The sequence below is a fragment of the Girardinichthys multiradiatus genome, chromosome 10 (assembly GCF_021462225.1).
Source record: "Girardinichthys multiradiatus isolate DD_20200921_A chromosome 10, DD_fGirMul_XY1, whole genome shotgun sequence".
Lineage (NCBI taxonomy): Eukaryota > Metazoa > Chordata > Actinopteri > Cyprinodontiformes > Goodeidae > Girardinichthys > Girardinichthys multiradiatus.
This window is the reverse complement of record NC_061803.1, coordinates 19,001,154-19,015,200: the sequence shown is the minus strand read 5'-3', so window position 1 is coordinate 19,015,200 and position 14,047 is coordinate 19,001,154. Positions and strand designations below refer to the sequence as shown.

The following is a 14,047-nucleotide window of genomic DNA, read 5'->3' as shown; positions in this document are numbered from 1 at the left end:
TATTGCTAATACGCATCAGTACGTTTGTCAGATCTTCTTTTCCGTCTTTGTTGGTGGTTGGCAAACCAACTTTTAAATATGATTATCGCCACCTATTGGATTGGAGTGAGAATACTGTATAAAATATTGATTAAGCCAGTTATTTTAAGTGTCATTATTCGACTATAAAAGGCTGTAGAAATTGCCCGATGAGACGTTCCAGACTAATAGGGTTTTTTTGTCAATTGACTGCTATTCTTTTTATGCCTTACATTTCATTTCCACATACAATCTCCACACATTCTAACTTATTACAGAGCAGACGATGCCCTATTATATAGTTCCCTGTTGGAAGGATTATCAACATTATTTGAACAGAAACCTTAGTGTTTGTATTTTTTGGAAACCGCAGGTTCAAACACTACTTTTGTTGAATTCTTAGGCAAGCTTGCCTCTTGCAATATGGCGGACGCGTTGACGTGTCGTGTCTTTTGGCACTCTTAAAATGAGAGCGGAACGGGTCCTGGATGCAAACCGAGTTCAAACTTTGGTTCCTACTCGAAACGGTCCTAGGAAGGAACTGTGTGAACAGTGCCATCTTTTGGTAAACATGGTGACCAGTCGAAGGGGAATATTTCCATTTCGAGCACAATTTCTGCATTTGGGTGACAGAGTGGAGGAATGTGTCAGAGCTAAAGTGGCTGATGATTGACAATAACGAGCAACTTTTTGAATTTTGAAGGCTGTATGACATAATCTGAATTGATAGTGGACCAGGAAGGCTGGTAGTGACGGTTGGCCTTCGGAGGATGAAGATATGGATGTAGTGTGGTCTAGTGGGAATTAAGAAAAGGGAAGGAGAAAGGAAGGAAACGTCCACCACGGGCGTATGGGAAACACGCTCTTGGGTGAAATAATAATGGCGGATTTCAAAGTCATTCTGAAATTTAAAATAGGTCAGGAAATGATGGGAATACGTTCTATTACTGTGACAAATTGATTAAAGACAATGCTTGGGGATGTAGAGCTAGCCAAAGTCTTACATCCGGGCCAGACTTTGCTCATTATTTGTCAAACACCGGACAAAAGAACAAGGCTTACAACTACAAGTGGTGTACAAAAGGGAAGCACTGGGAAGTTGTTGGAGAGGAAACAAGAACAAGAGGAGTTATTTTAGGGATTCATGTGTGGGGGAAGTCTTGATGAGTTAAAGAAAGTAATAAGAGGAGGAGATGTTACAGGAATAAGATAACTGCAGGCTGCCAGAAATGGAGAAACAGTGGACAGTACATCTGTTTTAGTGGAATTCAAAGATAAAGTGCCTCCTGAAAAAGTTATGCTATGTGCGTTTTGATGTAAGAGTTTATGATCCATCTCGTCTCAGGTGTTATAAATGTCAAAGATATAGACATATTGCTACGATTTGTAAAGCAAAAAAGATGTGGTAGATGTTGTAATGAGCATACCTAGGTGGATGTGGGAATAGTTTATAAGAACTAATGGTGAAGTAGGCTATACTGCAGTGTATGGAGGGTGCATAATGGAGAAAGAGGCAGCTGAAGTTCAACAAATCAGAACAGACAAGAGAGTTGCAAATACAGAAGCAGTGAAAGTGGTAAATAGTAAAGAAACAGGACCAAGTTCAGGTCACGAAGGGCAGAGAGTTACAGATAAAAAAAAACAAGTTGTTACTTTGGACAAACTGATTACATTTCTGGCACATATCATCAGCTGTTCAGAGCAAGCAAAGACTAAAACAAAGAAAATAAAGATCGCTGTAAAAGCAGCAGCAATGGTTTTCAAAGTGAAAATTTTACCCTGGGAAAAACAAATACAGGCTTAGACATGGGGAAGGCTCATCGAAGGGGCCTCTCAAAACATTATGTAACGTTAATATTAGAATGGAATGGTCAGCATTTCAAAGGATTTATTACCACATAAATACAAAACCAGATATAATATGCTGTCATGCCCCAGAGCTGAGCAAAGGTTTGTGTTGTGTGTGTGGTTTCTCTCTCACCTCCTCCTCCAGGGTGTGAAAGGCAGGTGCAGCCACACAGCGGAAGATCATCAGGGCTAGTGAAGAGGAGTTTCTTAAGCAGCAGGAACCCTGAAGGAGGCGTCCGATTGTTAACACACCTGAGTGGTAATCAGACCAGCAGACTAAGTGCTGTGATTTGTGGTTCCTGACCCTGTCCCTTAACCACGTTTGCTCTCCTCTGTCTTTAGAGTGGACAGGACTCAAACCTGAATTTTCTCCATGCGATTTTCCTAGGAGTTCACAGTTAGCTGAAAGTACCTCGCTGTGCTTCCCCAATCTACAGTCTCCTTTAGATTCCTGGAAGCTGCAAGTGTCCGAGCTGCTGCGCCCCGTTGGCGGTTAGACGCCCGGAGCTCATCCGGATCTTTCCCCAGAAGCGACTCCACTGTCTACAACACTTTCTGTTAAAGGAATGATTCTCAAACATAACTAAACTTTTAACACTTTTAATCTAAATAGAGGCAGAGGAATGGTTACAGAGATCAGCGCTGAGGCTCCCGTCCTGGATCGTCTCGAGACCAAAGTGACGAAGCAGCCTCGAAAGAAGGTCACATGTAATTTTATACCTGGTACTCCCATGCAAGTGATGTAAACTCCCTCAGTGTTCATCAGTAGACTATGTGTCACCATTGTGGTGTCTATCTGATAGGGTGTGTAATAGCAGTCCTAATCTAAGTGTTTCTGCAGCATTCTGATCAACCCGGTCACAGACCGTTTCGCAATCAAACCCCATGTACTAAACTAGATCATTTGTCCTTGTAATGTACATATTCTAGCACAAGTGAAAACATTAGAATGTATACTTTATCATTATGGTGTGTGTGTGTGTGTGTGTGTGCGCGCGTGTGTGCGTGCGTGAGTGTGTGTGTGTGTGTGTGTGTGTGTGTGTGTGTGTGTGTGTGAAAATCCATTTGTAATACTAGGAAAGGTTGTTCTTAACACAAGTCCAAAGAAGGTACTAACCTTTTCTCCGGATGACCTGCCTGCAAGACTCCTGCCTGTCCACCCTCCAACTTCACATACTCCGCCTGGGAGGAAATCCAACGAAACCATAACCATCTCACAACAACCGATCCTGTTTACCATTATGACATTTTAATTACAAAAAACATGGCCCAAATCATCATTGGATTTTAGTATTCATGGATACTGTTTATTGTAAAGACGGGGTGAATGGGAATGGAAGACGATGTGCCATATATATAAAACAAAACTTTGATTATATATCACTCAATACATCAGGATTTAGAAGTATGGACAAATGAGGGAAGTATTAAAATAATTTTTATAACCCATGTAGGCAGTTTGAAAAAGAAAAGCTAGAATCAATCCCAGATCACTGAAGAGGAAAGATGGTTTGGGGTGGGGACTTTCATTCAGTCAGCACTTATGGGGGAGTCAGGATGACAGTAATAGGGGATTATTAGAAGAAATAATTGAAGATAAGGTAGTTTTAAATAATGGCTCAGGTAAATGGGTGGATTTTGTGAAGGGTACAGAATCAGCAATTGGAATAGACACAAAGGGAACACAGAAACAGGGGACTTTGACATTTCAAAAGGCAAACTGGAATACATTTAAGGTGCCTAAAGAAGTATTAGAGTTAGAATAGGGAGAAACTTAAGTTTATGTTATCAGGCAGAAAATGGTACTCCAAGGCAGTATAGTTAGTTCAGTGTTATTTACTATCACGATCAATGACATTTTTAGCAATATAGATACTAAGTCTATAGATGCCTCATTATTTGCAGATGATGGGATTATTTGGATGAGGGGATGAAAAATGTCAAATTCATTAAAGCAAACTTGCAGAAGGGATTGTGCAATGTATAAAATTGGGTATTTAGATTTTCATCATCCGAGCCAAAAGTTGTTTTTACAAATAGGAAGTCAAATCTTCATATTAATCCTAACACATATGAGGATTTTATAGAAAGAACATATCATTTTAAATATTTAAGAATCAAGTTGATAAAAGCGTACATGAAAAATGCATATAGATAAAATAACAGGCAAGTGTGAACGGCTTTTAAATATAAGATTCTTAAGCAGCAGATATAGAACAGCTTTAAAGACTATTTACATTGGGCTAATTAGATCAGTTCTTGATTATGGTTGCACTGTTTATGATTCAGCTTCAAATGCATTACTAAGGAATTAGACATGATTCAATACCAAGCTTTAAGGCTTTGTTGTGGAGCCATGAAAACAACTCCAGTTTCTGCAGTACAAGTAGAGATGGGTGAAATGCATTAGATCTCAGGAGATTACAGCTAGCATTAATTTAATGGGCAAATCTTAAAGGACACAATGAAAGCCATCCTCCACAGATTGTTCTTCAACCATGCCAGGAAAAACAAAAGAACGAGCTCACTAGTTTTGGCTGGATAATTCAGGATAAGTCAAATAAAATAGGAACAGGTAACCTTATGACTTATCCCACCATTGCTATTCCTGTTATTCCACCATGGATGCCTTGAAAGTTTACAACTGACCTATATTTGCTTGGAAAAAGAAGAGAGCTAGAACACAAAGAGGTGGGCAAATATATTGAAATTTAAAGATCTCAATGTATTCACAATGCATCGAGATCTTTAAAGATGCTTCTAAACGGCTAGATATTTGAATAGATTTAAATATATAAATAAAGCAATAACAGATAAATTAGCAGTTTAAGAGAGCTAATGGCAATTCTGATGGTATTAGACTGAGACAGAAGAAGTCAGAGTGAAGAAGGTTTTAGTTTGTCCAGAATCAAGTAGGCATTAAGAAGTATTCAGTATGTGCACGTAGATTCAAGATAATATTATATTAGACATAACTTATTCATTTCCAGGATTAAAAGAAACAGCACAAAGATTGGGTTACTGTGGGTACCTGAACATATTGGCATTGAGGGTAACAAGTTGGCTGAAATACCTGCTAAAAGTACGGCAAAGAAATATGTTAAAGGTTAGATTGTAATAAATATTCACATGAGAGAGAAGTAGTCAAAAATCTAAATTACAACAAGAAAAAATCAAGGATAAAGAAATTACTTCAAAATACATCAGGGAAAATAGTTTTAGTTTATTTTTTTAAGTTTTTGAAAGAAACAGAAATTCTAAAAAGCATGATTCTACGATAGTTTCTGGTTCATACTCCAATCCCAAAGGTGGCGGTAATGCACCTCTAAGTTTTTTGCCAACCCTGAAAATAAAAACAGAAGAAGAAGAATTTCAAAACCACACGTTAAAAAAACTGCAATATGGCGAAACGTTTAACTTGTTTCCCGTGTCATCGTGACGTCGGAAGTTTAAAGTTTCACGAAACCTCGTTCGATCTTCTCAAGGATTTGTTAATTTATTTAAACAAAATTAACAAGGATAACCTAGATGGTTTATCGAAATATAGTGGAAGCTTTAAACAGAAAAGACTCGTTGGTGAGTAAAACAGGTTTTTATTGAAATAAACCTTTTTTCTTCTTTAACTGGAAAGGTTTGGAAATATAAATGTTTACAAGTAAAATTTGTGTGAAAACTGCTAAAAATTCTTTCCATGTTCATAGATATACAAAATATAACACTGTAAATAAAATACATTGAATACCAAATACCATTATTAAAACTTCTAACAACTTAAACACTACGTTTCTAAACAAAGTTTGAATCAGTTTATTTGCAGAGCAACTTAATCTTTATTTTGATGAACCGAGCAGATATTTCACGTTTACACAGCTACATCAAAAAAGTTAATTTTGTGTCACAGAAAGTGAATTATATTGAAGTTTTTGCTGCTCTCCTTCGCCATTGCCGCTTTCATGTGAACAAATCCGCTTCGACCCGCAATGACTCATGGGATAGGGTGGGCCACAAAGGATACACTGGACGGACTTTTTTTTTAAATCATTATTTATAATAATTTATTTTATCTATTATTTTTTATTTATTTAACAAAACAAATACGAAATCTCCAATTTATGGCTAAAAGGACATTGACTGACCACATGCTCATTTTTGAGTTTATTAACAATCAGATAATCGTCAAGTACCTAGACTGAAAGCCGTCCCGGGTTCGAGTCCCGGATCCGGAAACCGTTGCCGAATGTTTTCTCCCTCTCTCTGCCCTCTTTTCTGTCTGCCTATTGTTAAAGAATAAAGGCCTCTAGTGCCAAAAAAAAATCCTACCTCTATCAAAGAACGTGCTGCACATTTTATTATTTTTTACATGTCATGGGTCTTAGAAAAAAATCTTCTGGTCAAAATTGTAATGGCAGATCAGACTATCTAGGTTATTTCCAATAGATGTTTCATTATTTTCATTACACCTCCTTACTTGGCAATCTCTACATAATAATTTATAACATTTTCTGCTGGATTTTTTTCTGCAGGTTTCAGATATGATTAAATATTAATTCTCTGAAACACAAGACTTGTCATGCATAGATGTTGGAGCTACATAAAATGAACCTGTGTTAATGTAACATAGAACTACCAAAACAAATAAATACCCTGATTTTCTCTTTTATGTCTCTATCCTAAATACGAACTAGAATACATCATCTTAATTACTCAAGAACTGAGACTTGATCCAACAGTGGGATACCATGCAGTTGAACTGCTGCAGAGGTAAGAAGATGAAGCTCCTCCTGTTTTCCTTGTCATATGTTGTGAATTATTAGTGCAGCTGAATGTTTTTAATCTCTCCTAGGTTTATGGTTAAGCACCTTACAGATATGCTTGCCACAATCCCAAGTCAAGGTGCACATGCTGATGAGGCAACAAGTTACGAGGATGTGATTTTTGACAATCTCAAGGATAAATTCCCTCTGATCCTCTTCTCTTGCGTGCAGCTTGCAAACAAACTGTTTTTGCATCGTCATGTAAGTCTTTTAGTGCCCGCTGACTGACCATTGTCAGTAATTTCCAATGAAAAAAACACCTCTTTCTTTATTGCAGATGATTGACACCTCCACTGCTGTACAGTTCCTGCATTCTCTTGGCCTCAGTGTTTCCAAACAGACCCTTCTGGAATCAGAGCTGATGGTCTTTAAAGGCCTTGAATACAGACTCAATGTTCTTAATCCTCTGATGTATGTGGAAGTTATTTTGGAGGTCCTCGGTAAGGTGTTTTAGTTTTTTTTTCTGTGTTTTTTTTCATACTGAAGAATTTACATCGGGAATATACAGTTTCAGCCAGATGTTTACATACATCCATTATAGGCATACATGTCATATTAGTTTTGGTCTTTTAGTCATGCCTTTGAAATTTTTGTTTTTGTAGGATGGAATGAAGATATGGTGAACAACTTCAATTATTTTAAAAACAAGAATTGGGAGGACAGGTTTGAATTTATTGTGAAACTTGCTGCCTATCGCCAGCAGTCATTGGATGAGAGGCAGAGTACACCCATGGCATGTTGCCAGTCCCTCACAGGGCAACACAGAGACAGGACAGACAAGTGTGCTTTGATACACTTATACCTCAGGGCAACTTTAGAGAGTCCAATTAATCTAACGCTCATGTTATTGGGCATAGGAGAAGGCTACCCCTAGGCCGGGATTTAAACCCAGGAACTTCTTGCTGCAAGGCGACAGTGCTAACAACTGTGCCAGCACCGGCCCTCAACCATCACGTTTGTTCCTAATAGGAAATTACACAGACAATATAAAGAAAAGGTACTAAGTAGACATGCAAGGGGTATAATAATAACTTCTTGATTTTTATGAAATTTTTAACAAAAACATTGCTTGTCATTCCATTCTTAATTGTCCCAAACTCTACCAGGTAAAGCATTTTTTGGCATTACAGCAATCAAACTCTTCTTATAATTTCTGACCAGCTTTTTGCATGATGGATGTTTTTGGCAATTCAGCTTTTGAGATGAGCTCCCAAGTCTTTGAGGTTGGAAATCCTTCTCACCATCACTCTAATACTTAGCTACCTCCACACCAAAACCTAATATTTTTTCCTGTCAGAAGGAATATATTGTTTAATTTAAATGAACACTCTAAACCTACTGGGGGTATGAATCATTTTTTGTTATTTAAATGCATTACCGCTTGTTCATGGTCTGAAAGAAGAATCAAGCTGAAATCTGAAGTTGAAAGGACATTGTTTAAGATGTTCAGCAATGCTCAAAACAACCATACAATGTTATCCCATGATGGTGCCAGCCAACAAAGAAGCTGCTGCTCCACAATGGACATGTTTAAGTTTGTCTGAAATTTCCAGCTGCCCATGTGAACAAAGGTCTTCCAGATGCCAATTGACGACATTGACAAGATGTATGCTAAGAGGAGTCAATAAGTGGCCCTTAATCCTAAAAACACTGTATTAACTGTCAAACAATGTAGTGGCACCATCTGGCTGTTGGCCTGTTTAGCTGCAAGCAGTATTGGTGAATTGCAGAAAAAGGATAAAGTAAAGAAGGAGGGTTACTTCAAAGTTCTTTGCCTTCATTTCAAATCAACAACTAGACTGGGGGTGTCCCACCCCTGCCCTCAAGAGTTGGTATCCTGCATTCTTTAAATGTAAACCTGGTTCAACACAGGCGACTCAATTGGCAAAATAACCTTCTCAGCATATCATCAGCTTATGCAAGAGCCTGCTAGTCAACTATTAATTTGAATTAGGTGTAATAGGGAAACATCTAAAACATGCAGGAAACTGGCTCTTAAAGACTGCAGGGGGCAACCCCTGAGGTAGATGGTCTAAACATGAACACAGTTGGGTGTTCACATATGACAGTGATCCAAAATACAAATGAGAACTAGATTTGAAATAGGTAAAGTAGGCTAATAATAAGCTTCTTGAGTGACCCTGACCTAAACCATTTTAAATAAACTCTACTAATAGTACCAAGATGAGTGGTCAAATATCCAACCAGAATTATGTCAGTACTTTGTTGATGGCTACCAAAAGTCCAAGGTGCAACTTGTTCAGTCTTTGTGTATTATAGAAAATGCACAATAAAATGCTGGAAGCTGTTTTATGCTTCTTTCAATGTTGAAAAAGAGGCTCAAATAAATATGTTAAAGTCCAAAGTGATGATAATGAGTGGGTGTTAACGTCTGACCACAACTTTGAATTTACTGATTTACTGTATGTTTTTGAATTTGATTGGTTAACTTTTGTAGGGCACAATGAGCCGTCTATCCCTGTAGAGCGCCTTTATCGCATCTGCCATCATGCTCTCCAGTTCATCACCCTGGACCAGACTGCCATCTATGAATCCTTGTTAAGAATCACCATTCAGTGTGTCAGCCCAACCAGGGAACAGAGGTATCACAAGTGTCTGTAAGGTGCTGATTTTTGAAACGGCTGGTTTCTGTAACAATGCTGTCTGATTGATAGTGTTTCTGTCATTTTATCATCCCTTTCAACCAAATCCTATAACAGAAAACTCTGAATAGGGTTGTTAAACCTTGTGTGTCCCATTGATTTAGATGCTGCAGGAAACACATGGTGTGCTGTTTTTATACTTGCAATTTGTGTGACATAGCAAACATTTAAGGTTCCAGACATGTGTTTACACTTCCAACATTCTTAGATGATTGTAATAATTTACTTGAAGGTTGTTCTATTATAATAGTTCAGTTTCTTCACACTGTTCAGAGGAAAAAAATGTTAGATTAGGAAGGCTCCATGTAATGATTGTTCATTTTATGAAGAATCCTTCTTAGAACAATGAACAAGGGGCCTATATTGCAAGCAGAGAAAAACACGGGTGTGATCTGACTTGCCTAGAAGAGGTCTTGCTGTGTGTGGTGTGTTTGATTTTTTTATTAGTATTTTTTTATTTTTTTACTCACAAATAAATCTAACATACTAACAGTTGCAATAGTGCTACCACTTCAAAAATATTATTTTATGTCTTACTTACCTTTACACAAGTACCAACAGTTTGCTTGTAGACCTTATAATTGTGGAGCTATACTTGATTTATTTCAGGTATGTAATTTCAGAAATTGCTTCTGAAACCCTTAGGGCTTAACAGGTTAAAATGTATGAGTCCTTAACATTTGCATAAAACAAATCCAACATTTTGTTTTGACATGGAGCGTTGGCAACAGCTAAATGTGGAGCGTAAACTGTTGCCAAAATAACACTGGTGGACTGTCTGGGTGAATAATATTTGATGAAAACTTACTGCTAACAGTTCATTATCTAAGCTGCAGATACGACAATTCACAGTAACATGTGCTGGATGACACCATCTGTTGTTCACAAGTACTGCCATTCCAGCTGCTTCGCGTTTGTCGTTCCTCTTTAAATCTGTCTGCTCGTATGGTCAGAAAGCCTGGCAGAGAGATGCTGGAGACGGATATGATCCTGCAGCCATGTCTCTGTGAAACACATACAGGTCCTTCTCAAAATATTAGCATATTGTGATAAAGTTCATTATTTTCCATAATGTCATGATGAAAATTTAACATTCATATATTTTAGATTCATTGCACACTAACTAAAATATTTCAGGTCTTTTATTGTCTTAATACGGATGATTTTGGCATACAGCTCATGAAAACCCAAAATTCCTATCTCACAAAATTAGCATATTTCATCCGACCAATAAAAGAAAAGTGTTTTTAATACAAAAAACGTCAACCTTCAAATAATCATGTACAGTTATGCACTCAATACTTGGTCGGGAATCCTTTTGCAGAAATGACTGCTTCAATGCGGCGTGGCATGGAGGCAATCAGCCTGTGGCACTGCTGAGGTCTTATGGAGGCCCAGGATGCTTCGATAGCGGCCTTTAGCTCATCCAGAGTGTTGGGTCTTGAGTCTCTCAACGTTCTCTTCACAATATCCCACAGATTCTCTATGGGGTTCAGGTCAGGAGAGTTGGCAGGCCAATTGAGCACAGTGATACCATGGTCAGTAAACCATTTACCAGTGGTTTTGGCACTGTGAGCAGGTGCCAGGTCGTGCTGAAAAATGAAATCTTCATCTCCATAAAGCTTTTCAGCAGATGGAAGCATGAAGTGCTCCAAAATCTCCTGATAGCTAGCTGCATTGACCCTGCCCTTGATAAAACACAGTGGACCAACACCAGCAGCTGACACGGCACCCCGGACCATCACTGACTGTGGGTACTTGACACTGGACTTCTGGCATTTTGGCATTTCCTTCTCCCCAGTCTTCCTCCAGATTCTGGCACCTTGATTTCCGAATGACATGCAGAATTTGCTTTCATCCGAAAAAAGTACTTTGGACCACTGAGCAACAGTCCAGTGCTGCTTTCCTGTAGCCCAGGTCAGGCGCTTCTGCTGCTTTTTCTGGTTCAAAAGTGGCTTGACCTGGGGAATGCGGCACCTGTAGCCCATTTCCTGCACACGCCTGTGCACGGTGGCTCTGGATGTTTCTACTCCAGACTCAGTCCACTGCTTCCGCAGGTCCCCCAAGGTCTGGAATCGGCCCTTCTCCACAATCTTCCTCAGGGTCCGGTCACCTCTTCTCGTTGTGCAGCGTTTTCTGCCACACTTTTTCCTTCCCACAGACTTCCCACTGAGGTGCCTTGATACAGCACTCTGGGAACAGCCTATTCGTTCAGAAATTTATTTCTGTGTCTTACCCTCTTGCTTGAGGGTGTCAATAGTGGCCTTCTGGACAGCAGTCAGTTCGGCAGTCTTACCCATGATTGGGGTTTTGAGTGATGAACCAGGCTGGGAGTTTTAAAGGCCTCAGGAATCTTTTGCAGGTGTTTAGAGTTAACTCGTTGATTCAGATGATTAGGTTCATAACTCGTTTAGAGACCCTTTTAATGATATGCTAATTTTGTGAGATAGGAATTTTGGGTTTTCATGAGCTGTATGCCAAAATCATCCGTATTAAGACAATAAAAGACCTGAAATATTTCAGTTAGTGTGCAATGAATCTAAAATATATGAATGTTAAATTTTCATCATGACATTATGGAAAATAATGAACTTTATCACAATATGCTAATATTTTGAGAAGGACCTGTAATGCTGCATTCCTGATACTCTGTATCCTTTTGTAGGGCTTGGAGTTCATCCAACTTGTTTTCAAACAATCTCACATTGCCATCATAATCGATAGGTTTGAACTTTCTTCTTCTTTCTCTTCTCTTTGCTCCTGCTCTGCATCCACAGCGCCTTCTTTTCAACTCGTCAGGGATTTGGAATTGTAGTTGAGGTATTATTTGAGCTTTTGAGATATTAATCAGCTGATCCTGGTGGGAGAAAAAAACCTCACAATTGCCATGGTGACACAACAAAAGTCAGGGTTTCAGCAAAAATCCTTTCATCTGCACAGCATTCGATACCAGAGACGATAATTGTCCAAAATTATAAATTTTTATCCACCACAAGAGAAATTTGAGTTCTTAAAAAGAACTAATCAGAATAAAAATAACGGAGCCACTCCAACCTACTGCAACCTGGAGCAGTGCAATTCAATTGTTTTGCTAAAAGTTTATGTTCAGATTTATCAAAATTAAGAAAAAAGGTGATCCTATTTACAACAGTTATCATTGTCCAACTTTATTCCTTAATGGTAAATGGCCTGCACTTGTACAGCTTCATCAAGTCCAAGCACTTAACACTACAATCTGTCATCTACTGATTCATACACACATTCACAAACTAACAGTGGTAGGCTACATTGTAGCCACAGCTGCCATACAATTGTTGCCACTGTGCCCTCTGACCACAATTAGCAAACAATCTGGGTAAGGTGTCTTGCACGAAGACACAACGGCTGAGACGGACGGAGTGGGGCTTCCAACTGGCAACCGAACCCCTTCCACCTGAGCCACTGTTACCCCAGCAACATGTTTTAATGATTCGCAAAACATCTTGCTGTGCATCCAAATGTATAGCTGCACAGTGATTCTTCTAATCCTAACAGCTTACTGCAAACACTTAGGTTTTGCTTAAGTGTTTATACTATCCATGCTGCAATTGTACTTGCAGCTGTACATAATCCATCCTGTTATTCAGGGGATGAACATCAACAGAAAAAGCAGTTGTGTGGTTGTTTTCTAAGATGTACCCGGCTAACTATTTGATGTTAATATAAATCATTTCTAACACCAGGGAGAAGTTTGTGACAGTGACTGAAGACAGAATGCTTCTTGGAGCTGGTGTCATTGCAGTTGCCACGTACATCCTCTGTTTCAAAAAATGGCAACAGGTGAAACAGCCACAATGAATACTTGAACTCACTTATTAAAGTGTTTTTCAGTTGTACTTTGTGCCACACACACCAGACTGACTGATTGCTCTTTCTGTAAATATGACGCAGGTAGTCTGTGAACTGAGCCACATCACAGGAATCTCCAGAAGAAGCATCAATGATTTTGCTCACGTGACATTGATGCACATTGTTGGTACCAGTTCTTCTGCAATGTAAACCAGAAAAAAAACACTGGGTACTTGTTTTGTTTGAAGTTCAGTTTATTTATGTAGATGGAAAATGTCTGACAGACACATTTTAAAAAACCTTCAGCAGAAAATTTAAAAAAAGAAAAGCTGTGTTCTAGGAATCTAATGTTTTGGGTTAACAGCACTTCACATTCTGTAAATATAACATTTATTGCACTATTTGGAAAAATGGACAAGATTGCCAAATTTATTTTGTCATTCTTTGTTGACATATTAAACATTAAATCCCATCCTGTTTCATCTGCTACATTAATCAACACACTTAAAGTAAATGCATTGCAATTTATTGCTTAGTTCCACAGAGTTTAAGGTAGAGTTGAGATCTAGAGTAGGTGTCAGATGTCTATGGACAAGTAGTCTGGATATGCTTCACAAGCCCTAACCATGCTCTTAAACTGTTGGCAAATCTTTTCCGCATCTACAGAGAATTTAATGAAAATCTATGTAGACTCAAGCAAAAGGAGTTTTTTTGGTGATTTCAGGTACATAACAAGCATCAGCATAACAGTCATTCAGAAAGTGAAAGTTGTATATAGCTTTATCGCACAGATAGAAATATACCACATGGGGAAGATAACTGACACCCTCCACAAGAAAGGTAGGCCAAAAAAGTCTTTGCTAAAGAAGCTGGCTG

At 38.5% G+C, this 14,047-nt stretch overlaps 1 protein-coding gene across 1 annotated transcript; it reads left to right on the top strand.

Moving 5' to 3' along the window:
* The first annotated feature begins 5,224 nt into the window (after window positions 1-5,224).
* cntd1 (cyclin N-terminal domain containing 1) lies at window positions 5,225-13,643 on the top strand. The gene is made up of 7 exons (XM_047376426.1): window positions 5,225-5,442; window positions 6,552-6,627; window positions 6,710-6,881; window positions 6,958-7,120; window positions 9,139-9,283; window positions 13,066-13,162; window positions 13,274-13,643. The coding sequence occupies exons 1-7, from the start codon at window positions 5,268-5,270 to the stop codon at window positions 13,379-13,381; spliced, it is 936 nt and encodes a 311-aa protein (XP_047232382.1). The 5' UTR covers window positions 5,225-5,267; the 3' UTR covers window positions 13,382-13,643.
* Window positions 13,644-14,047: the final 404 nt, after the last annotated feature.

Bases quoted from the DNA above. Each gene is read 5' to 3' on its own strand.
- cntd1 (XM_047376426.1), top strand. From the start codon at position 5,268: ATGGCGAAACGTTTAACTTGTTTCCCGTGTCATCGTGACGTCGGAAGT. The intron at 6,628-6,709 runs GTAAGAAGATGA...AATCTCTCCTAG, and splicing joins GCAGTTGAACTGCTGCAGAG to GTTTATGGTTAAGCACCTTA. The intron at 6,882-6,957 runs GTAAGTCTTTTA...TCTTTATTGCAG, and splicing joins AACTGTTTTTGCATCGTCAT to ATGATTGACACCTCCACTGC.